Source organism: Zeus faber (assembly GCF_960531495.2).
Source record: "Zeus faber genome assembly, chromosome: 8".
Classification (NCBI taxonomy): domain Eukaryota; kingdom Metazoa; phylum Chordata; class Actinopteri; order Zeiformes; family Zeidae; genus Zeus; species Zeus faber.
In genome coordinates, this window is record NC_137195.1 from 32029776 (window position 1) to 32054096 (window position 24321).

The 24321-nt window shown below is 42.7% G+C and overlaps 1 protein-coding gene across 3 annotated transcripts in view; it reads left to right on the top strand.

The window, feature by feature from the left end:
• The window catches only part of cep192 (centrosomal protein 192), a 76348-nt gene that overhangs the window by 20055 nt on the left and 31972 nt on the right, over positions 1–24321 (top strand). For 2 of the 3 annotated variants that reach the window (XM_080005075.1, XM_080005076.1), the window contains exons 9-24: positions 4641–4705; positions 4917–5135; positions 5231–5372; positions 5467–5549; positions 7196–7486; positions 8271–9090; positions 9249–9372; positions 10041–10197; positions 11953–12634; positions 13275–13460; positions 13624–13772; positions 14425–14655; positions 14910–15035; positions 15266–15406; positions 17766–17826; positions 19716–19855. In XM_080005075.1, the coding sequence (XP_079861201.1) occupies positions 4641–4705; positions 4917–5135; positions 5231–5372; positions 5467–5549; positions 7196–7486; positions 8271–9090; positions 9249–9372; positions 10041–10197; positions 11953–12634; positions 13275–13460; positions 13624–13772; positions 14425–14655; positions 14910–15035; positions 15266–15406; positions 17766–17826; positions 19716–19855 (3617 nt within the window). The remainder of the gene's footprint in view (positions 1–4640; positions 4706–4916; positions 5136–5230; positions 5373–5466; positions 5550–7195; positions 7487–8270; positions 9091–9248; positions 9373–10040; positions 10198–11952; positions 12635–13274; positions 13461–13623; positions 13773–14424; positions 14656–14909; positions 15036–15265; positions 15407–17765; positions 17827–19715; positions 19856–24321) is intronic. The other variant, XM_080005077.1, reaches the window with a different exon arrangement.

Consider the following 24321-nt stretch of genomic DNA (forward strand, 5'->3'; position numbering starts at 1 on the left):
CAGGATTTTGTAGGGAACGCTGAGTAGGGAGATTGGGCGGTAGCTGGCAGGTAGTTTGTGGTCTTACCAGGTTTTAAGATGGCAATAACTTTTGCTGTCCTCCATTTCTTTGGGATTGAGTTCATGTTTATGATCTTGGTATAGAATTGTGTCAGCCAGGTTAGGGCTCGGGGGCCAAGGTGTTTCATGAACTCTGGAGAGATGTTGTCATATCCTGCTGCCTTTCCACATTTCAGGCCCTGCAGGACTTTCTCCAGTTCAGCAACCTCAAAAGGTTCAGGGTTTCTATGGCCTCTGAGCACTTTCTTTAGCTCAGTTGTAACTGCTCTTCTGGTGGGCTTGTCTTGGGTTGCTTTTGCAATAAATAGTCAGTAGGTGGGATGCAACTTGGTTGGGTGTGACAGATGCTCTGTTTTGGCTGGGGGGCTTCTGTGCAGCTCCTAGACGGCAGATGAGGCTCCAACATTTCCTGCTAGAGTGTGTGAAGTTCAGGTCAGCTACTGTCTCCTCCCATTTCCTTCGCTGAGCTGTATTTAGCGATTCAATGCGATGGTCTGCTGTCTCAGGGTCCCCTGATGTTTTGTAGGCTTGTAGGAGTGCAGCACTTTCTCCGTCCGGGCATGGGACGTAGAGGGGTCGGTTGCCTCGTGGGATTGCTGAGTGGGCAGCTTTGTAGATGGCGCCGCATAAGCGGTTGTATGCTTCATCTACAGTGATGGTGTGGGATGGTAACAACACTCCGCTCCAGGATTTCAGTGTATTTCTTCCAGTTGGCTTTGCGGAAGTTCCAGCGCTTCTTCCTTGGGCTGTCTATGACTGGGAGGTGTAGGCCAACGTGTACAAGCAAGGGCCGGTGTTGACTGTGTTGAAAATCGTCAAGAATGAGGATCCTAGCAGGATAGGGCGTTCCATTCAAAGAGCTGACCCAGCACAGGCCAGGAGAGTAGTCTTTTTTTCCACCTGGCGGAGTGGAAGGTTCCTTTTTTTTTGGGATCATGTATCAGAACAAGGTCATTTCTAGATGCCCAGTTGAAACTGCCTCTCCATCACTATCCACTACTGGATATCCCCAGTCAGGGTGGTGGCTGTTGAAATCCCCCACATAGATGGCGGGGTGGGGTAGGGTGGGTAGGCCCTGCAGATCCCAGTTGGCACTAGGGGGCTTGTACACATTGACAATGTTGAAACCACCAATAGTTATGGTATCAGAGAATTGTGTTGTTGTCAAGTGATTTGCTTCAGCTATGTCAGAACGCATAGGTGGCACGTCCATGTTTGGCATGTGGAGCGTAACACAGGAGATCGAAGCCATTGATGGTGTAGCGGCCTGCTTCCTCTGTGCCAATGTGAGTCTCTTGGAGGCAGGTAACGTCAATCGAGTGTTGGGAGGCGAGGACTTCGATGGGCTGCAGAAAGGCCTTCGACGTTTAGTTGTAGTATTCGAAGGGCAGGTCCCACTGCAAGGTGCTCTTGAGGCTGTCTGCTGTCGGCTTTGGGACTGTGACTAGGATTCTTTGACTTGGCTCTCAGGCGTCGTCTCTTAGAATTTTAGTCTGCTGGGAGGATCATTTGCTTCCCCGGGCGGGCCCAGGTACTGACGGGGGGCGCGACGTGACACTAATCCATTGACCCCCCTGTGAAGGTGATATCAAAGAAGGGGTCCTATGTTAACATGTAACTTGGCCTGTTAAGATGTTTTTGATTGAAATAGCTTTTGATTTCAGTAAATATGACCTCCTAATGCTGCAAATTCAACAAATGACCATTTTCAGTTCTTTACAACCTATAAAATGTTTAAAACTCTGTTGTGCATAATAATTTGGAACCGTGCATTTAGAGTTTTTTATTTCTGAAAAAAATACTGTTATCATTGGGAGGTTTGTTCAATAACATTCAAATCAAACCCTAACGGTTGATGACTTGAAAATTATACTGACTGTCATTTGCATCGACTATTTAGGAAAATCTGAGAAAAAGAAAATTTGCATAATAATTTGGAACGCGGTGTAAAGATACCTTACCATGGCCCAAAAACTGATATATATATATATATATATATACAGTGGGGCAAAAAAGTATTTAGTCAGCCACCAATTGTGCAAGTTCTCCCACTTAAAAAGATGAGAGAGGCCTGTAATTTTCATCATAGGTACACTTCGACTATGAGAGACAGAATGGAGGGAAAGAATCCAGGAAATCACATTGTAGGATTTTTAATGAATTAATTGGTAAATTCCTCGGTAAAATAAGTATTTGGTCACCTACAAACAAGCACGATTTCTGGCTTTCACAGACCCGTTACTTTTTCTTTAAGAGGCTCCTCTGTCCTCCACTGGTTACCTGTATTAATGGCACCTGTTTGAACTCGTTATCAGCATAAAAGACACCTGTCCACAACCTCAAACAGTCACACTCCAAACTCCACTATGTCCAAGACAAAAGAGCTGTCAAAGGACACCAGAAACAAAATTGTAGACCTGCACCAGGCTGGGAAGACTGAATCTGCAATAGGTAAGCAGCTTGTTTTGAAGAAATCAACTGTGGGAGCAATTATTAGAAAATGGAAGACATACAAGACCACTGATAATCTCCCTCGATCTGGGGCTCCACGCAAGATCTCACCCCATGGGGTCAAAACGATCACAAGAACGGTGAGCAAACATCCCAGAACCACACGGGGGGACCTAGTGAATGACCTGAAGAGAGCTGGGACCAAAGTACCAAAGGCTACCATCAGTAACACACTACGCCGCCAGGGACTCAAATCCTGCAGTGCCAGACGTGTCCCCCTGCTTAAGCCAGTACATGTCCAGGCCCGTCTGAAGTTTGCAAGAGAGCATTTGGATGATCCAGAAGAGGATTGGGAGAATGTCATACGGTCAGATGAAACCAAAATAGAACTTTTTGGTAAAAACTCAACTTGTCGTGTTTGGAGGAGAAAGAAAGCTGAGTTGCATCCAAAGAACACCATACCTACTGTGAAGCATGGGGGCGGAAACATCATGCTTTGGGGCTGTTTTTCTGCAAAGGGACCAGGACGACTGATCCGTGTAAAGGAAAGAACGAATGGGGCCATGTATCGTGAGATTTTGAGTGAAAACCTCCTTCCATCAGCAAGGGCATTGAAGATGAAACGTGGCTGGGTCTTTCAGCATGACAATGATCCCAAACACTCCGCCCAGGCAACGAAGGAGTGGCTTCGTAAGAAGCATTTCAAGATCCTGGAGTGGCCTAGCCAGTCTCCAGATCTCAACCCCATAGAAAATCTTTGGAGGGAGTTGAAAGTCCGTGTTGCCCAGGGACAGCCCCAAAACATCACTGCTCTAGAGGAGATCTGCATGGAGGAATGGGCCAAAATACCAGCAACAGTGTGTGAAAACCTTGTGAAGACTTACAGAAAACGTTTGACCTCTGTCATTGCAAACAAAGGGTATATAACAAAGTATTTTCCACCATAATTTGCAAATAAATTCTTTAAAAATCAGACAATGTGATTTTCTGGATTTTTTTTTCTCATTTTGTCTCTCATAGTTGAGGTATACCTATGATGAAAATAACAGGCCTCTCTCATCTTTTTAAGTAGGAGAACTTGCACAATTGGTGGCTGACTAAATACTTTTTTGCCCCACTGTATATCTATATATATATATATATATATATATATATATATATATATACTGAACCGTCGGCCCACTATACCACTGCATCACTAATTCATACATGCGAGTGTTCTGTAACACTGTCAAAACGAACATTGCTTTAGCTGCTAGTGTAGCTTTTTGAAAGGCTCATTGAGCTAAAAAGGATCATTTTGGTTGCGTGCACCCTGAAAGCCAGTAGTATGCAGTAGAGTTAAAACTATTTTTTCAATAAAGTTTGGCAACGCTGCCTCCTTTATGTGATAATTGATATATTTTGTGTTTGCAAATTGTTTTTGGGAAGTTACAAGGTTTTTTTTTTTTTGAGGATGCCAAAAACTAATTCCCCTTTTCCACTGTGGCAAAAACCAGGTAACACCCGCTGACATCAGGCATTTGTCATCAGTGGGGAAACGTTACACCCAGGTTTAAAATTACCCTGCAATAGACACTGCAATAGACATAGGTTTTTATCACCTTCGCCTCCAATCGGCTCTGACGTGAACAGGACACCCAGATCAACCTGCTAATTTTGGCCCCTTTACCTGGGCGATGCGAAGTAGGTCGACATTCCGGACGTTGGCGCTTAAATAGACAGGAATATCAGTGTATCTTTCGATCATTTCATATCTGATTTTGAATCCAAAATCAGAAGTTATTGACTTTTTCCCACATGCGGGACCATAAAATGTTTGTGGGATCGCTCCGTGGGAACCACAGCAGAGAACCCCCACGCTCCGACCCCGTTTACCCCCGGTAAACCCACAAATTTTGGTGTAAAAACGGTATAAGTAATCAATGTTGACCAATATTTTCCATTCATTTCTGAAGAATGAAGCCATGAGAGTACATTTTAGAAATCCCTTCTGTCAGAAAGGAATCTCCTCTCCCGCTAACTGGCTACATTATCCAGTTGGCTGACTAATCCAAACTGTATTGAGAACTTTGAACCCCCTTATTGAATGTTTTTAAGCGCTTTAACCAGAATTCTCCCTGCCGCAGGTAATTCCATTGAAAAGATCATCAATGATCAACTGGAGTTTGAAAAGGAGCACCAATTCATGCAGGTGTGCAATTGATTAATGACAGTATTTGGGACTAGATGGTATGAAAATATGGCATCGCTACAGTGACTAAAATTCCTAGGGTTGTTGGTATCGTAGTGTTGTGTCAAAATAAATAGAATTTTAAATATTATGATGACTATTGTAAGGGCTTTGGTATCAAATTGATTTATTTTATAGGCCTTTCCTATGGAATTTTCTCTTCTATGCTCAGGAGGAGCAAATTGAAGCGACCAGCGGTCCCAGTCTTGGCGAGGCCTCCTGGAAACCCCCGGTCAGTGGCCACATCTTGATGAGGGCTTCGCAGGTCTCCTCTGAGTTTGAACAGGGGAACCGTAGCTACTTGCGCCTCTCCTTAGGGGAGTTCTTCCAGCAACGCTCCGAGGCCCTCGGCTCCCTGGGGAACGGGCATGACACAGAAGCCATTAAACGGGTCAGTACTATTTAAAATGTCTTGAATTGGAACAAAAACATGTATTTCATAAATCTGTGGACAGTGAAATCTAAGTGCCATCTCTGCTCCCTTAGCCGTCCTTTGGCTATGTCATCACCTCTCCAGAGAAGAGGGAACCCTTTGCACTGATCCGTCCTTCAGACTTCTCGTCCCAAGACAGCTCACTTCTCAACATCACCGTGGAGCTGAATGAAGCGGATCAAACGCTGAACACAGGTTTGTGCTGTTATCACTGTTATCCGTCCCCACACAAACCATGAGAGACTTGTATAACATTGACGTTCTATCTTTTTTTTTTTCCTCTTTGCAGAGGACCTAGACAGAACTCTTGAAGCTCCAGGGAGCAGGTTGTCTCCTAAAGGTGACACTGATCCAGAACCTCATGAAAAGGAGGTACAAACAAGCATATCGATTATTTCGTCTCTCTCTCTCTCTCTCTCTCTCTCTCTGTGTGTTGAGCCTCCCAGGACCATTAATTAACACTGATTGCTTTGTAGTTGGCTAACTTATGTGACCCACCGCAGACTTGAAGTACTTTTGGTGGCTTTTGACTTATTTTCCACGTCATTTGAAAGTGAAGAATCAGAGCTTCAAAACAAGATGTCACTTTGAATCAAGCAAATATTTTTGAAGCTATGGCTTGTTCATGACAAGGTGCGGCAAATTGTTTCTGAGAGAATCACCCTCAAAGTTTTCCCCAAACTTGCCTTCATTCAGCCAGCTCATGCAAATGGTTTGGAGAGCCAACAAAGCCGCATGGCTACTTGCCACATGGCCACTTGACACCCTGCTAAATGGGGCAATCTCTGCATTGTTGTTGTATTTTGAGGGAATGTGAAACAGCGCCATCAACACACATCTTTTGTTTTTAAAAAGGCTTTTATTGAACAGTAAGAATGTACATGTTTTATAAAAGTGGAATTATTTAGGAGTTTAAAAGTGCGGATAACTCAACAAATTGTACAGTCTGTCAATAATATTAGTCATTGTATATCAACCTCAGTGTGTCATTTAATATATAAATGTGGGTACACCAAATATATTCAATGTTCTTGGAATTATGTGGGCTAACCCCAACCCGACCCTAGCTACACTCTGAGAGCCTCTTTGGGACTGCCTCTTCTGCCTGGTGGTGCTAGGCAGGTGATTCCCTGGGCATGGTCATCAGAGAACTTTCTGATCTTGTGGAACAAGTAGCTCTGTCTGCCTCTGTCCAGTCCAGGTGGCGACATAACAATGAAAATTGTCGTTGCGATTTGAGGCTTTGATGCGCACACACCAAGGGATTTTGGAAAGACTAGCCCTGACAAAATCAAACATGTTCGATTGAATCACGACCTGGCCTATTGAGATCACATTGAAGGAGATTTCAATCTTTCACTTACAAACACATATCGATGACAGCTATGATTCTACAGCGCAAGTCTTTCTACACCGAGCTCAAATCGTTGCCAAATCAGCCTTGAATACTACATAATGTGGCCCTAGTTTTAGAGATACATAGATCTTCAGAGATCGCCAACACCAGTTATTGAGAGTGATCAATGGCTGATCCGGTTTCCATTGGCAAGTGAAGCCCTACTTCTATCATGAATTATTGTTATTTACATTCTATTAGATAAAGTATGTGTACACCAGTCACTGTACCTGCACTAGTCACTTCATGGGAGACGCCACTTAAAAGGACACATTTTCTGGCTCCAGCCTCTGATGCAATTACTTCTACATCAGTATATTTTATATCTTTTCTATCAATTTTTCAGTGATTCCATGAGTTGTCTCCTCCTCTTGTCTTATCTTTGAGCAGTAGCAGGATCTTTTGTGTTTGCAGAAATCCAGGCGTAGTTTTTTGCTTATTACACAAAACAAGCATATCGGGCTGGTGATTTTGCCTATCCAGCTTTTCTGCACACAAAGTATGAACATCTCCATGCATATGTTCGTGGTTGAGGCACACTGAGACTAAAATAAATTAATTCATTTAGATAGATTAAATTGTTTATTCATTTGTGTTTTTATTTTTTTTTGTTTTTTTTAAGGATCCATCTATCGCCGCTGGATTACCTTTCAACTCTGGATCTCCTGGTGCTGTGTCAGATATTACTAACCAGAGCCTCATCTCCCTCAACAACACCAGCACTGACCTAATGCTAAGTATTAGCACCATCGCCTCAGCCATCGCAGATGCGTCCATCAGCACCGATCCCTCCCAGCTGGCTGTCATGATCATAGAACTGTCCAAAAGAAGAAAGGCCAAGAGCCACCTTGCAAATGCCAGACCTGCTGAAACCGCCTCTGGTGCCCCAGAGGAACCTACGCCAGTTGAATATGTAAGTTGTGGTTGTGCAGGTGTTTGATCTACTGAATTGGAACATTTTTTGATTCATTAATCTACAGTAGGGCTGAGTATTGGGCAGGATCTCAGGATTTGATTCCATTTTGATCCAATATTGTGACAAGACTGTCTGTTGCAGGGCAGAGATGAACCAGGAGGCAGGGAGAACAAAAAACAGTTGTTGATGGGTGTTTATTTACGCAGTTGCCACATTTGTCTTTGCAGTCAAACATATAAATAATACTTGGAGGGTGGGAGGGATGGAGAGAGCACAAATATATATGATATTCATATGATACAGTTCTACATTGAGATATTATCTGTATTCCATAGATAATAAGAACTTCAGTATGCCATCTGACGTGCTTTACAAAACGTATTTCACAGAACAAATTCTATTTTTCATTGTATGGTTGTGTTTAATTTTCATGGATGTAATGGATTTATGACTTCCAAACAAAAATATTGATATTAGAATTTTCAGATTGATTCACATATTTAAACAATGGAATTTAATTCTATCACGAGTATCCCTTTTTATTTTTATTTTTTAATTTTTTTTTAAACCAGCCCTAATCTACAGTGGCCCTATAAAGTGTTTGACCCTGAAATAGTTGAGTGAGTTGAAATCATCAAATGAGTCAAGTGAAATCTCCAATGGCAGGAAACCCTTGGGTCGACACAAGTTCTTGTATTTGAAGTGTTCCGCACTGAAAAAGTGTAACCTTTCCGACTCCAAAACTCACCCAGTGATCAGTCTAGATATTGTCTCTATCCAGACCAAGCCAGCTCAGGTGGACCAAAGTGCCCTTCACGATACGCTGCAGTTCGACATGGAGAAGTACCTGAGGCAGGCTGACGTTTCTGGCAGTAGCCCCAACAGCGACTCTTCGGTTGCACACAGCACTTTCAACCTGACCGGCTGGAATTCCCTGGATGGACATCCTGCCGAGGTGCACGGGGACTCTTCTCAACCACAGGGAAATTATGTACGGCAGAAGTCGGATCTCCAAAATGGGGACGGAAATGGACGAGGAGAAGCTGTGACATTCTCTTCAAATTCAACTAGAAGCTCTATTCCTCGGCCCAAGGCAAGCTGTATTCCAAAGCCATTGTCCAGCTCAGCCAGGAGGTCCACGGGCTTTGGACCCTCTTACACACTCAAACCATCTGCGGATGGCAAAGCAGCTGCCACAACTGCTGAATGTCACAGCCCTCCAGCTAACAAGGGGAAGCCAAAGGCCGAGGCCTCCCCAAGAGGTGCCTCAAACGCACACAGAGTCGCTCTCGGAACCGTGCGTCTGCAGGTGTCCAACATCAAAGCTTCCTCAGCTTCGCAAAAGGGCCAGAACAGTCGTGCAGTGTCTCCTGGCAGTCAGAAAACTTCCCCGGGCCTGAGGAAAGTGCGATCAGGTCTGCCCTGCCCCAAAGCCTCCTCCCCCCCCTGCCAGAAGCTGAGGAAGTTGGGCCAGCTGCAGCCTGAGCAGGGCAGTGACATTCAAGAGAAGAGCACTGAGCCAAGGAGTTCCGTGGTTTCTCCGTCGCCACATGCTGGTTTCGCCTGCCAAAGCCCTCAGCATACTGCAAATCTCATGTTTGGTAGGTACAATGTTTTATCAATCAGTTAATGGGAATAACTTTTTCAAAATCTGTAATCTCGCCACCGCTGTGACAAATGTCAGTATTTTTATCATAATACTGAACAAAACAATACTGGCGTATCCCTAGATAAAGTTATTTTTCTCTTCCTTCAACAGCTTCTCACTCCTCCTCTGAGCCCTCTGTGGTCGAAACGGGGGAGAGCCCTTGTAACTTCAGACCCTCCACGTCGCCTCTCATCCACTCCTCTCCCAGTCAAACTTCCTTCCCTAGCGCTGACAGGTAGAAGCACGATTCTCACAATCTCTGCTTGTCTAACAATGGTTTTCATGTTTCAGACCATCGCTCTACTATTTTCCATACCCCGATATTTAGGCCAAACTGGTTTTGGATCATTGTTTTTCCTGTCATTTATTCATTTACAAATGAAGCAGAAACGCCAGTTAAAGGATAGGTTTCACTATTTTGTTAACCAAGGTCTTTGTCCAAATGCTGGTTGACTTAATTTCTAAATGTTCATAGCACAACCTCGCTGAACACCTGCATTATCGTCACATGCTTTTTGAACATGTTTTCGAGAATAATATGACATTTGATTTAACATTTTTTTCAATTGCTGAAGTACATCCAATACGTTGGCAAAGGTAGGTTGCCAGTAATAAGTGGCGAAACTTCCTGTTTCAAGTGTTGTGTATTTAATTCACATTAAATATGTTACGTACTGTATAAAGCCTTGCTTGCTTGCCTAGGCTATTGGGATATTTTTCAATATAACATCCAAAGATTGTTCAAATAATGCCTAGGCTGGGGGAAAACCCAATCTGTGTGAACCTGGGTGAACCTATCTTTTAATGTTGAATATTTAGTCTCTGGTTCTGCTGCCAAATGAGCACACTTGATGGACCACAGACATTAGCACCTCGCTGCCTGTGTTGTGTTTTCTCCCCCAGCACGACATCTCCCCCTTCCTCCAACGGCGCTGTGGCGGACAGAAGCCCCGGCTGTGAGCTCTCTCCACAGTCCACCTGCTCCAGCCCCAGCCCCAGCAGGCTCACATACATCTCCATCAATGACCGTACGGTCATTCCGACACCAGAGAGGAAAAAGGTACTGCAACATGGAATCAAACCGATGTGGTATGGCCTGGGACTCCATATCTTTGAAAACTTTCGAAATCTCGGTCTTCAATCTCAACCGTAAACACTATATCCTGTGGATGCATAACCAACAGACCCAGTGAGCAATTAAACTTTCGGTTGCAGAAAAGCAGAGTATGGATTAGGGTGTAATGATTTGGGAAATTTTTCTATTTGTGTTTTAGTCCAATATTGTGATTTTGTATGGAATTATTTTTAAGTCCTTTATCTTCTGTATTATTCACTAAACACAAGCAATAAATCTTTCTAGTATGACCAACACAGCATTGGATACAACATATAAACTGCTCTTTCCTGTCAACCAGGCCTACGATATGATGAAATGCAATGAATATTGATGCATGAATTAATATGAACATATCTTTAACTATTGAATTGTAAAAAGAAAAACCTTCAATCACAGTAAAATATTAACTGATTGATTTAACTTCAAGCCTTGTAATTGTTCGCAATTACAAGACAATTGCTGTCCCTGAGCACATGGAGCGGTGCTCCGTGTGCTATGGGAATGCTTTATTCAGCTTTATTTATTAGCTCATTGGGGGGGGGGGGTAAATACAAAAAGGGCCAGTGTTCTGGAACAGGCTCTGTCCGGACTCTATAGGTGTTCCGGGCTCTGCCAGCAGCACATGCCTGGCACAGCGCACTGCGACCCAGGTAGGAGCACCAGCTCTCACCGGGGGCAGCATGGAGGTCATGGGGAAAGTGTACACATGATTCTATATGCACTTGTTTCGCTCCATAAGGAGTAAAATAAAAATACACTGTTGTGGCGTGCCGATTGCGGGCACCCCATCGCATCTTCGGAGGGCGGCACAGATCGCCCCCCCGGGATACTGTACCAGTTGGCTGCCTATCTCGCCTTTCGGAAGAGCCGGCATTGGACAGCCCTATTGGTTAGATTCTGTGACATAACAAAGTTGCGAAAATTGCGTTCTATTAAATTGCGATATTGGTTTGAATTCAATTAATCGTTCAGCCCTAGTATGAATCCTACTGTGAGTAAATATACTCACAAAAGGATTCATTCATAGAAAAAAAAATGTATATGAGGCTTTGTCAGAAAGACACTCTTTTTAAATATGAGTTTCAGAGCAGGCATATTAGTTTGTGTTTGCCACATAGGTGGGGGAAAAAATGTCCGCTTCGTATGACTAAGTGCAGTATGGATAAATAGGGTTCTGCAGTTGAAAATATGCTAATATGCTATATGTTATTATTGTTTACATCAGGGCTCTCAAACTACAGGCCCTGAGGCCACATTCGGCCTGTGAGACAATTTAATGTGGCCCGCTACATGGTGTTTGATAATTCTGGTCCACAAATATTTTTTTCAAATCACAATCGTTAATTAAGCCACACAAATGTACTTAATGTTTTCAAAATATAAAACACAATTAAATAGATCATAAGAGGGCTATTTCAAACAGGATTACAAGGCAATTCTCTAATGTGTGTGAGGAAAGCAAAAAACAGGCCGTTTTTCCTTTTAATTAAACACGGCCCACATAGAAGAGGACAACCTGGCCAGTGCCCCCAAGGTCATTTGAGTTTGAGACCACTGGTTTACACAGAGACTTTGAAGAGTTGTTATTGAGGTGTTTCACGATACCTTTCAATTGTGGCACCACTCTAGACAACCATACCATCCCGAATGCACCTCAAACATTGCAGTAATATCATGTTGATTTTGTTTTGTCCGTAGAATGACTTCACCATGGCGCTGAGCACCACCATCATCAGAGCGAGTCCAACTCTGCCCATAGAGCCGAACCAGGAGCTCAACTGTCCTTCCAAGAGCCTCGACCAGCTCCAGTCCCAACAGTCTAAAAGTCTAGATCAACTCCCGCCTCATCAGGGTAAAAGCCAAAGTTCCTCGGCCCTCGGCTGCACCCGCAGCAAGAGCGAATGCAGCTACCACTGGGGTGAGGGCAGCAACGCTGGCGCACCAGCAGGGTGCGGTCACAACAATCACTACTCTGATTCTGGTGCGCGGCAGCTCGCCAAAGTGGACTCTGGCTACTCTAGTAATCTGAACATCCAGCAGCAGGGTGGCACCGCTGTCACTCATAACTACCAACAATGGGGAGCTGTGGGCTCCATCTCGACCCAGGCTTACCACGGGGGGGGACTTGACATGCCGGCTTCATACTCCTCAGAGGAGCTGCGCTATATGCCAGTCTCGAGCGTTAAGCCACAGGGAGGCGGCCTGGTCAACCCACCCCACAACGCAGGGATTCAGTCTCTCCTTGCGGGACGCCCTCCCTTCAACCACCAGCTTGCTCCGCAGTACTTGGGACCTGAAGCTCCGCTAAATCCGGTGCCTTACATGAGAGTAGCAGCAAATGGTCTCTACGGTGTGGCCCCATCGGGAATGCCCTTGCTTGGTACTTTCTTTTAAGATTTTCCACGATATAATTTGATAACAATTTAACACCTTTGTAAGACTACACATTAATAACCATGATCTGCATATTCGGAGGTGCGGTCAGACTTGGACTGGGCAATATTTTGATTATTAAAGGGGGGAAAAAAAAGCATGTATCAACACACTATGTAATAACACTGCATTTTGTAATTAAGATCTTGAACGCTATACATTTTGTATTGGACTATTCCGTAGTTGTGGTGTGGTGGTTTTTGTGGGGGTTACAATATTTTATGTTGAATATGTACTAATTAAATCCATTATGTAATGACACATCAAAATTGCTGTCAGCTTATCTATCAAGTGTCAAAATTTACTATGCCGCAGTACGCAATAACCACTGAATTATGTCGTGGATTATTACAAAATGCAGCAAAACTTAATGCATTTTGTGTTCAAGATGTTTATTATAAAATATGGGCCTTATTACATTTTGATAAGTTGAAAGGCGAAAATATTGTACTGTAACAAGTGATTGAGCATTTTTTTGTAAAGTGAGGCAAAATTACATCTATTCTTCACATAACCTTTTTTAATGTAGTTTATATACTCATACATTTATTCTTTTCATCTCTTTAAAATCTGCATACCATCCCAAGGTGACCCCACAACGAGGCAGCTCCACAGCATTGCTGGTCCTCTGGGGGTTTCTGGGACTACAGACTACCACCAGGTCCTCAGACCCCACCAGAACAGACTGGAACTGGGCATAATGGGGACGGGCAAACCTTTCAGTCAGCACACTGTGGAGCCCTGGATGGCTGGAGGTCTGGATGACCTTCAAGGTAGGAATGGCGCATTCTACAGAGGCCATTATTTTTTATTTTTTTATCTAAAGCACTGTGGTTGTTCATTTCACTCTCTGTGTAGTGTAGCTCACCTCCACCCTGCAGGGGGAGGTGAGCTACAAAGTCCCACTTCCAGCTCACATAGTCTGCCTCTCTCTAGGGCAAGTGACAGTACCCAATGAGCTGCGTTTCCCCCATGGCTGCTGTGTTGGCATCGCCTCTCAGGCCTCCCTCAGCCTCTTCAACCCTTCTGAGAGATGGCAGCAGGTTTCCATCGTTGTCACCAGCCTGGCCATTGACGGAGAGAAGGCAAGCAGCTTTAAAAATATCAAATAAGTTAAACTACCAAAAGAACTGCCTTGTTGAATCACTAAAACACATTTTGACCATTTTATTTTGTCACAATTTATGATACACAACATTATTATCCTAAGCTAGTGGTTCTCAAATTGTCTGTCAATTCCTTTTGGATGTATACAGTACGTGCACTTCTTAATATACTGTGTGTACACCTCCACTGTTTCAATCCGTGGCGTGTGTCATGACCTCAAATCACAATTATCCCACAAGTCATACAGTTGTATTGAGCCGGGTCAAATTAACTAAAAATTAATCTAAACAGATTGTCACTTCCTACACACCCAACATTTCCATATCAAAGCTAATATGTTCTATAGCTGTTCTCTTGCAAACTTTGTATTTCTATGATACAGTAAAATTATCTCCTTTTGCACTTATGACTTTTATAACATTCATTTTCATAGTTCACTATTGGCAAGGGGCGGAATTGATAGGCAGGTATTCATGAATACCAGCCGCGATCATGTTGAATACCAGCCACTCACTTATGATTGTGAAAGGGGTAAAGGCTCACGTGTATCTGTTTTACAGATTATACATTTAACTCTCCTGTCTAACAGAAATTAAAGCATAAACTTGAACCACCCCGCCTACTCCGCAGGTGGAGACCTTGCCCTACCAGTGGCTGATCATGAAGAACAAGACCATCATTGGCCCGAAGAGCACAGAGGAGCAGAAGGTGTTATTCATTCCTCCGCAGGCTGGTGTCTACCAGTGTGTCCTCAGTGTGTCCTCCTGGCCCACCTCAGCCGAGTCCGAGGTGGCCGCCAGGGCCGAGGTCTTTGCCAAAAGAGTACTACTGGTGGCCATAGCCCAGAGTCCAGCGGTGGAGGTAGGAGTCTCCACTTCCTTTTGAGATCAATTTGATTGGCTTATTCAGCCCTTTTTTAAATTTGTTAATCATACTCATTTCACCTTGTTTATTCAAGGTGAAATGAGTAAGGGCCGACTTACAAAAACAGAAATTTCAAAACATCTTTCCTGACTTTTGTAATACAGTGTATTGTACTTTTTATTTTTTGAAAAATTCCCAAATAGAAATACCCAATGCAAGAATAACATGAAATGATACATTTTGATTCCCAGGTTGATGCTGGAAAATCGAGCTGCCTGGACTTCGGAGATTTATCCGGTGGGAGTGCCAAATCTCTTCCCCTCAAACTTTTCAACAGAACAAATGCCACGGTGCCTATCCGCCTGGTTATAAGTGCGGTAAGTGAAAACACAACTTTTTAGACTTCTTAGTTATACACGCACAGATATTATACATTGTTTGTACGTATGAAATTATTTTTAAAGACCATGAGCCTGGTTTGTTGATCTATATTTGGAATTGGATTTTGGTCCATATTAGGACAGTGCACTTGCATTACTATACCATTTTTTCACGAAAAACCCAACACCAAATATTTGAAAACTTCTACATCCCTTTATCCCTGCAGAATGCCACAGCCTGGAGATGTTTTGCGTTCTCCAAGAACCCCGTTGCCACAACAGCTGAAGGGTCCCTCCATGTGGGTCACATGACCCAATTGTCCTCTCCGTCTGTGATGAACCATGTAATGCATGCCACCTGTGGAGAGGTGAGCATTGCCAAATCCTGGGCCGCAGCTTTCTCCGTCACTGTTACTTTACTATTAATAACTGTGGTTCTCATGTCATAGCAGAACAGGGCTCAACACTATCTTTTAAAAGTGGTTGCTGGCTGGCAACCAGGCATCAGCTTTTTGTTGCCGAAATTGAAAATATGGTTGCCATTTTTGATCGCCTTATATTTTGAGTAATTAAGATTATTATGCAGTTATACTAGGCGTGTCACAATTCGAAATTGAAAATCGATCGAGAGTACAATTTCAAACTTGGAAATCAAAATCAGGTTTGCGATTCTCCCCGTATTTTTGTGAATAATCTTGTCCGACATGGTCGGCATATAAGGGCAGTCATGATCCTCTGGTGAACAAATGTAGTGTGCGCAAGGGGGTGTGGGGTCCTCCATGAAGTAGACTGCGGCTCCGAACCGGGAGCTGTCATCGGCTTCACGGAGCGCCACTGCGCTGCATCCCTCAGCGCACACTGCACCCTCCCACCTGGCATGAGGGCTGTGGGAACGAAATTCGAATATAATTTTGGGGAAAAAAACAAACGTTCTAAAGGTGTTAATCCAGTTTGTTGCACAGTGAACGCAAATTTGAGAGAAATATGGGACCCACCACAGCAAAACCCGCTATCTCGCGCATTTCTAAAATCGCCAGGAGCAGCCAAATAAGTTGATAAAACCCTTTCTAGAAGGAAAATGAGATTTTTATATATTCGTGTTCCTTTGTTTTTTTTATCTCAGCGTATTATCAAAACAGGGTTTGATTTATAAATAGTAGAAAAATGTTAAACCGCGGAGTTAAATATTCCCGTTAGATTACAAGTGGAAACACAGTTCACTTACAGAGCTGCTACAGCGCTGAACAACGCTGATCAATCACATTTCACATCATTGTGGAGGGGGCGTGTACCAATGTATACCATCAAAGAAGAAATGCTGGCCTCACTTCTGTAAACAAGCCAAGGATCCAGTGGCAGTACTGTTAATAGCGCTTCTTTTTTAGTGATATCACTTAACACCATACGAATGAAAATGCACAACTGGGCTGTGTCACTCACGTCTGTAGATTCGTCCAACTGCAGTGAGAAACACTTGCAATCTCCGATGTCCTTCCAAAGTTGCTGGGTTAAATCCTCAGCCATGGCTTCACAGCGCCATGTAACTGGACTTCTTGACAGCTGGAGAGCTTTGATCGAAGTAAATATTTCTGCCTTATTTTTAAAGTCTCGGAACAATGAGTCAGCTGCTTCAACAAATTCCTCTATTACCATACCTCTGTCTTGGAAGGACTTCTTGTTATTAACGATGACGTGACTCACCCGGAACGATGCTTCGGTGGCGGCTTTCGCTTTTGAAGTTTGTGTGAAAAATGACTGCTGTCCGGACAACTGGGATTTTAGTTCCTTCACCTTTCTCAGCTGGCTTTTCAGCGGGAAGTCGGTGTCGTATTTTCCATGAACAGTCCAAAAATGCCGCTCCACATTTCCCTTCTTTGGTATTGCGATGGTAGACTGGCAGACGAGACAAACGCACTTCGAAGATGTCATCGTGGAAAAAAAAGTCCTCCTCACATTCCGTATGAAAGTGATAAGTTTTTGTCTTCTTACTTGGTCCAGCTCCCCCACTCATTTTTATACCCTTTCTTAGGTTTAAGAGAAAAAACCGAGGGCTTAAAATTGGAGGTAACTCGCTGACTAGTTTGTTAGTTTTGCTGCACTTAGCGCCATTGTTTACGCATGCGCAGTGACCTAAGTGTCAGAAAAATTCAGATGTCATCTGACTGGCTGCCCTCAAGTGACAGGATGGATGATAGGCTGACGTCTATTTTTTTAATGTCATGCGATCTACCAATACTACCTTTGCGATCGACTGGTAGATCGCGATCGACGTATTGAGCACCCCTGATCTAAATCATATCGCAGACCTTAATTTGACCAGTGCGATAGATCTAAGTCAGTGTAAGCAGCGCATACTGGACTTCATTTTCCGCTTTGATAGTCAGTTCTCTTACACCGACGCAGAGAACGACAACGATGTTATTACGTGACTGGGTATAGTTCTTTTTTGTTTGTTTTGTTTTTTATAAAGTCTGCGAAGAGAACTTGCACCTCAGAACCTTAGTTAAATAGAATTTTACGCTATGGTCAAGAATATGGTAGACTCCCCCGTTATTAACTTCATTCCGTTCATTTTGATTCTTAATTCCTTAGCTCATGGATATGAAGATAATGTTATTAATTATTGTTCTGGAAGATTTAAATTGAGTTGCTTGACCCTCCTCCACAGAGAGACCAAAGCAAAAAGTTGTGCTATTGACTTCTGGTGTTTCTGTTTTTCCCTTCTAGAATCCAGAGAACTTCATAGTTTGGGTTCACTTCAGGGCCCCTCAGATGTACGCCCCCTCAGGTAAACCTTTTTGAGTTTCCCCAATTATTGCACATTAAATGTGAAACCACACCAACATCCACCCTTCTATACTTCCTAGCCACTGCCGTTTCCACATAGATAATAACAGACACAAAAGTAACTTAAATAAAACTTGGGGGGAGGGGACTAGTTTCATGGTAAAAGCCACTTTTATATAGCTTAGGTTTCAGTTTCATCTGCGGTTACATTTAAAAGGACATGGACTCTTAAATTTCAAAAACAGCAGTACAAATGACCAATTCCTGGCAGTCCTACCATTTCACACACTAAACTCATTCAAAATATTATGTCCATTTAAGTGTGAATGTCCTCGGTGTGCTTTTAATTTCTCAGTACAAAGGAAGGAAGAGGAATAAGACTCCATAATTCCACAAACCTTTGGAGGGTCAGTGATAGGTTACAGCAATATAGGATTATTATTATTATTATTATTTTTTTTTTTTTTTTTTGTGCTTCTATGAAGGTTATCTTACAAGAAGGTCTGTCGAAACAGGTTGCCTAGTTTGGTCCAACAGACACAGATGAGGAGAACTCTGTAATTGTATTCATGCAGCTAATATCCCAGTAGTTGGAAAGTTCTGAGCCTATGTGAAATGGCCTCCTTCTGATTCTAATACATTAATGCTTCTCTGTGTACTTTGTCTAACAGCGTTAAATCAGTAACTGTCAGGATATGGTAAACTCAATGTAGAATTTTAAGCTGCAACATTTCATGCCTCATGCTCTCGAATTATAAGGGCATGTTAAGCTTCCCAGGGCCAGAGCTTCTCGGAATGACTTGGATATTAGTCAAAATGCGTAATTTAGGGAGCACGTGGTTCGTAGAGTCTGAGAATGGGATAGTTTACGTACACTATAGTTCCTTAAATAACAATAACAAGAGATCCTGAAATTCCACAATGGCTTCATTATGACTACCATGACTTATATGTTCCACCATTAAATACCACTGGTAGAGATGGCAATCTTCCGGAAAGAACTGCAATGTTATATTGGGAGATCTAATTTTTTGGATATTATGGGCCAAATGCCTTTTCTCAGAGCAGTTCAGAGTTAAGAAATTATCGATTGCTCTTCCTCCCTCGCTGTTCTTACAGCACATTTATCACTGTTTAATCGCACTTAACGGAGAGGCCAAATCATCCGATTTCTGTTGAGGCAGGGTCAGAATCCCTGCTTGGTGTTTAAGATATACCAACTTGATCTAATACTTGGGAGAGCTACCCTGCTAAATATACTGGATAAGACTTTGAATCTTGGAAAATATATATTTTGGGGCCCTAATGGGAAGGGACTACAATTCTAATCCTATCTGATCACATTTAGAGTGTTTTCCGTCTTGTAATACCACTTTTGGTTTAGCTAGAATAGGTTGATAAATTGTATAAACTTTAAGCTTACTAGGCATCACCGCTACAACATATTTAAACATTTTTAGGACCATTACCATTGAGAAATGCTTTCTACGGAACCAGTTTCTGGAGATTTGGTAGTTTATCAATCTTTACAATCAATCTTTACTTTACTTTCTTTGTAAAGTGAGAGGGATAAATACATTTATCATCTGGAGTAGGAAAGTTTAGAGAATATTGAGGGTTTGGCAGAGAACAAGATGTCATCAGCATATAATGATATACGTTGTGACTCATCCCTATGGTATTTTCTTAACCTGATTAGCTTGACTGGAATCTGTAAGTTGCCCATTGCAATTTAGACTTGTCATAAGTGAGCATATGTTAGCAACTGGATTCGTAGCTATAAATGTACACGGTTGTTGGTTAAGAAACTCATTGAAATTGTTCATGCTTCACAACAAATCATGAATGCCATGCTAATCACAAATGTCCTGTTTTGATTCTGATTGTCAGGAGAGCTGGGCCCGGCTGATGAGTACATTGCTCGGATTGACATCGAAGTAGACTCTCCAGGTCCATGTCATGTAATCCAGAGCATCACTCTAAGAGGCCGGGCTGGGACAGCTAGGGTCCATGCACCAAGGGACCTGCAGGTATTTCTGAAGGAATAAGAAGGAGAAGAATCTTTAATTGTCACACAACACGCCACTACAACGCATACGCACACACACATATGCTTTGGATGTTGGCCCGTGAAATGTGTGCTCTACATTTGACCCATCCTGGCTTGTCCTTCCTCCGGGGGGGGTAGCCAGGAGCAGTGGGCAGCATTCAATGACGCGCCCAGGGACCTGGTTCCATATGTCCATCGCTTGGCCGGCGATGATGTGTGCGTGTTTTTGGTGGGGGTCTGTGGATGTTAGATGGAGGAAACCCCATGTGAGCACAGGGAGAACATACAAACTGCACACAGGCCCTACTTGGGAGAACCCACCGGAGCACAGTGCCAACAGTATCCCTTAGAGCCTGTCTGTGTATCCCCTTCATGTGGGGTTAGGGCAGCATTTCCCAACCTTGGGTTAGTGACCCGATGACCAACATCTTTCAATATAATGTAGTTCAGTACAACACCACATTTAACAATGACCTTGGTCATGAACATATAATTGAATTTACACATTTCTGACTATGTCAATCATTTCTACCATGTCAATTCTAACATGGAAGAACCAGATCACATTTGGCCCTGTTTACCTTGTAAGGAGATGAAGAATAACAACAGGGATCCTGGAGGTGCATTGTCAGGGATTGTCCGCGTCTCCCAGGTCATTTACAAGTTCCTGTGAATTTACTGTTTGAGGTTGGCATCCAGGGAGACAGTTGAGGGACACAGACTTGTAAATGACTTCTGACCAAAGCCACACCCTCTGTTGTTGTATAAAGCCCTCTTGATCAGAAATAAGATTAGACTGATCAGAAGACTGCTTTGGAGCAGTACTGAATCTTTCTCTTTATTCTGCAGAATAAATATCTTGAATATTCTCAGTTTTTGTTTTCTTGTAGCGGGCAGATTAACCTCACCGATCTCTCTCTCTGTGTGTGTGTGTGTGAGATGCACCGACTCTTTTCAGTTCCGATTCATTGGTTCCGATACCAGAGCTTTTTTTTTTTTTTCCCCCTTTTCCACGTGCAGTAGAAAAAAAAACTTTTTTCTACTCCATGTAGATCACAAACCCTTGAATTTCAAAATATAAAAACTCATTTAAATCTGTTAAGATATGTAAACATTAGTTATTTTTATCCATAAAGCTTTACTTGTATACAGGCCAGTCTTGCCCGTTCCAATATAGCAACGACTTTGAGGTATGGCAGCAACAGCCAAAGCAATCAATGCGACGTCAATGGTGTCAGGCGCGCGCAGGGGATGGGACCCTCTGGTGGAACAAGCATTTTCAGCGAATGCAATCATGGAAGAGCTTGTAGCGAAAAATAATACAAAATCCCTTATATGGGAATCTTTATGGTTTTAAACCACAAGCAACAGGCAAGCCAAAGAACGTATCTGTGTAGTTTTTAATCCTCATCCGGTGATTCATTTCAGTGGGCCGCTGCACAAATAGAACTACAACTCCAGTCCTATGGCATTGCATATTATATATGTCATGATCATAACATCTTATTTTGTGGACCAAAATTACTGAATGGCCGCTTCAATCAGTGACGGCAGGGCTCCAGAATAACTTTTTACATTGGTGGCACTGGTGCGCCTAACTTTTTCATTTAGGTGCTTATGATTCAGGTGCATCCAAAAGATTTTCAGTGCCTTTTGGTACCGCAATAATACACTCTCAAAAAAATAAAAGGGAACACATAAACAACACATCCTAGATCTCGATGAATGAAATATTCCAGTTGAAAATCTTTATTCATTACATAGTGGAATGCGTTGAGACAGTTTGCGCAGAAACATGCACCTTAGTGGCCTGCTGAAGATAATTTTGTAGTGCTCTGGCAGTGCTACTCCTGTTCCTCCTTGCACAAAGGAGCAGATAGCGGTCCTGCTGCTGGGTTGTTGTCCTCCACGGCCCTCTCCATGTCTCCTGGTGTACTGGCCTGTCTCCTGGTATCTCCTTCATGCTCTTGACACTGTGCTGGGAGACACAGCAAACCTTCTTGCCACAGTGCGCATTGATGTGCCATCGTGGATGAGCTACACTACCTGAGGGTGGGTTGCAGACACCGCCTCATGTTACCTCTAGTGGTGAGGGCACTGGCAAGAGTGACCAAAAATCAGCTAGAAAAGATGAGGACAGGGAAATGGTCTGTGGCCACCACCTGCAGAACCATTCCTTTATAGGGGTTGTCTTGCTCATTGCCTCTCATTTCCACCTGTTGTCTATTCCATTTTCACAACAGCAGGTTAAATGGATTCACAATCAGTGTTGCTTCCTAACTGGACAGGTTGATATCCCAGAAGTGTGATTGACTTGGAGTTACATTGTAATGATTGTGTTCCCTTACATTTTTTGAGCAGTTTACATTTTGAGCATTACCTTTCGTCAGTTCCCATACACATTGCTAAATTCTTAACACATTATGTAAATTATTGTAAACAGGCGCAAAGGTACAGATAAATGTTTTTCTTTATTAAAATGACAGCACACTCAACAAGAAATCGTGATAATCTCAATGTTAAAATTTTTTGACTAAAAGTGCTTGTGTTTTAAGTGCTTGATAAACTCAAATAACTCACGTCGACGCATGCCCTCCTCATGCGCATCAATGAGCCCATAGGTGCCCATGAACCTGTCGCCGGTTCACCGGTTGTGCTTCCTTGGACCACTTTTGGTAGGTACAAACTACTGCATACCGGGAACATCCCACAAGACTTGCTGTTTTGGAGATGCTCTGACCCAGTTGTCTAGCCATCACAATTTGGACCTTGTCAAAGTCACTTTGATCCTTACACTTGCCAATTTTTCCTGCTTTCAACACAACTTTTAAGAACTTACTGCTCACTTGCTGCCTAATATATGCCACCCCTTGACAGACACCATCAGAACGAGATTAGCAATGTTATTTATTTCACCTGTCAGTGGTTTTAATGTGGCTGATCTTTGTATATCCAAGCGGTTCCCACTCTGGTGTGCGCGGCCCCCAATCTGGCCCCCTAGAAATATCAGACGGTCCGCATAATTAATATATATTTTTTCTATTTTTGTTGTTTCTATGTTTTAATTTAGAATGTCATGTAAACAGGGTTGTTTGTTTTAAAACGGACTCATTGCAAAGGAAAAGGAGAACCGTAGCAGCTTGTTAATTGAGAACAGAAACAAAAAATCATAGAATTGCTATAGCTCAATGCACTGCTTTTTAATAGCAAAATCTCATCTTCATTCAAATTCCCATCTATCATGAGAAAAGTATCCAACAGAAAAGAAATGTCAAATGTCATTTTAAATGGCTGCGGTAATAGGGTGGAGAGGGAGTGATCGGAGCGCATTTTGCGCACCTGTCTTCCTCTCCGACGGTACAGATGATTTGCACGCCAGTGATGGGGTGCCCGCGCCTGGTGCACCAAACCAGTGTGTTTATGTGTTTTATATAACTAACATTTCCATGTTAGTTATATGTTGTGTCCTACTTTTTAGGAGGACGCAACATATTACTACCATGGAAATTTCCTAAGTGAGAGGTTGCAAAGGTTGCATTGTACTGAAACTTGGGGACAGTCCCATATTCCATTTTACTGGAACTCTGTGACCCATCCATGTTCTATAAGTGTTCCATAGAGAATAATGAACAATAGTAAACAGTGTCAAAATCAGCAATCTCACTATTCTTGTGGTAACTGAATATTGCAGCGGTAGTCAGTATGTGCAGCTGTCCTATCACTTGAGCGTGATCAGATTACGCGCTGTATTTTTTCATTGATGTACAGCAGATATACAGAATAAGACCAAATGATAAGAGAATTTGGTTGCTCCAATCACGGATATGAACTCAAAATGATTCGACGGCAATGTAAAACATATTTAATAGTCAATGTTTTATTAACATGCAATCGAATGAAAATCAGATTCCGCCAAAATCAAATAAAAAAATATATATATCTGAAATTGAAGCGCCCAAGAAAACTGCAATCAGTGCATCCCTAGTTGGTAAACATGTTTTATGAGATGTTGCATTTCAGGTGGTATAATCATTTATGAGATTCATTTGTATACCGTACATAGTTTGCCGTAGTTACATTGTGATCAGCCTCATTACAAGACAGCTACGGTGTAAAAACTGATTGAGTTACTGCAGCTAAATTACTTCCAACGCCACGGGCACTCCCTGTTACACTTTTGTGGTACTCAAAATATTTTCCCAAGATTGACAGGTCTGATATAAAAATGTATTTATGATTCCCGTTATTTATACTTATGCTCAATAAATATTATCCCTGTGCATTTTGTACAGTAAGTTTCTCTCTGTTTTATCCTGTTATTGAAATGCACACTGACACAAAAAAAAGCGACTGCTTGACTTGAAGAATCTCAGTAGACTTCGAATTGCACTTGGATTTTCACACTTAGACTTTTGCTAAATGAGGGTAACTTATCTGCCCCGGTTT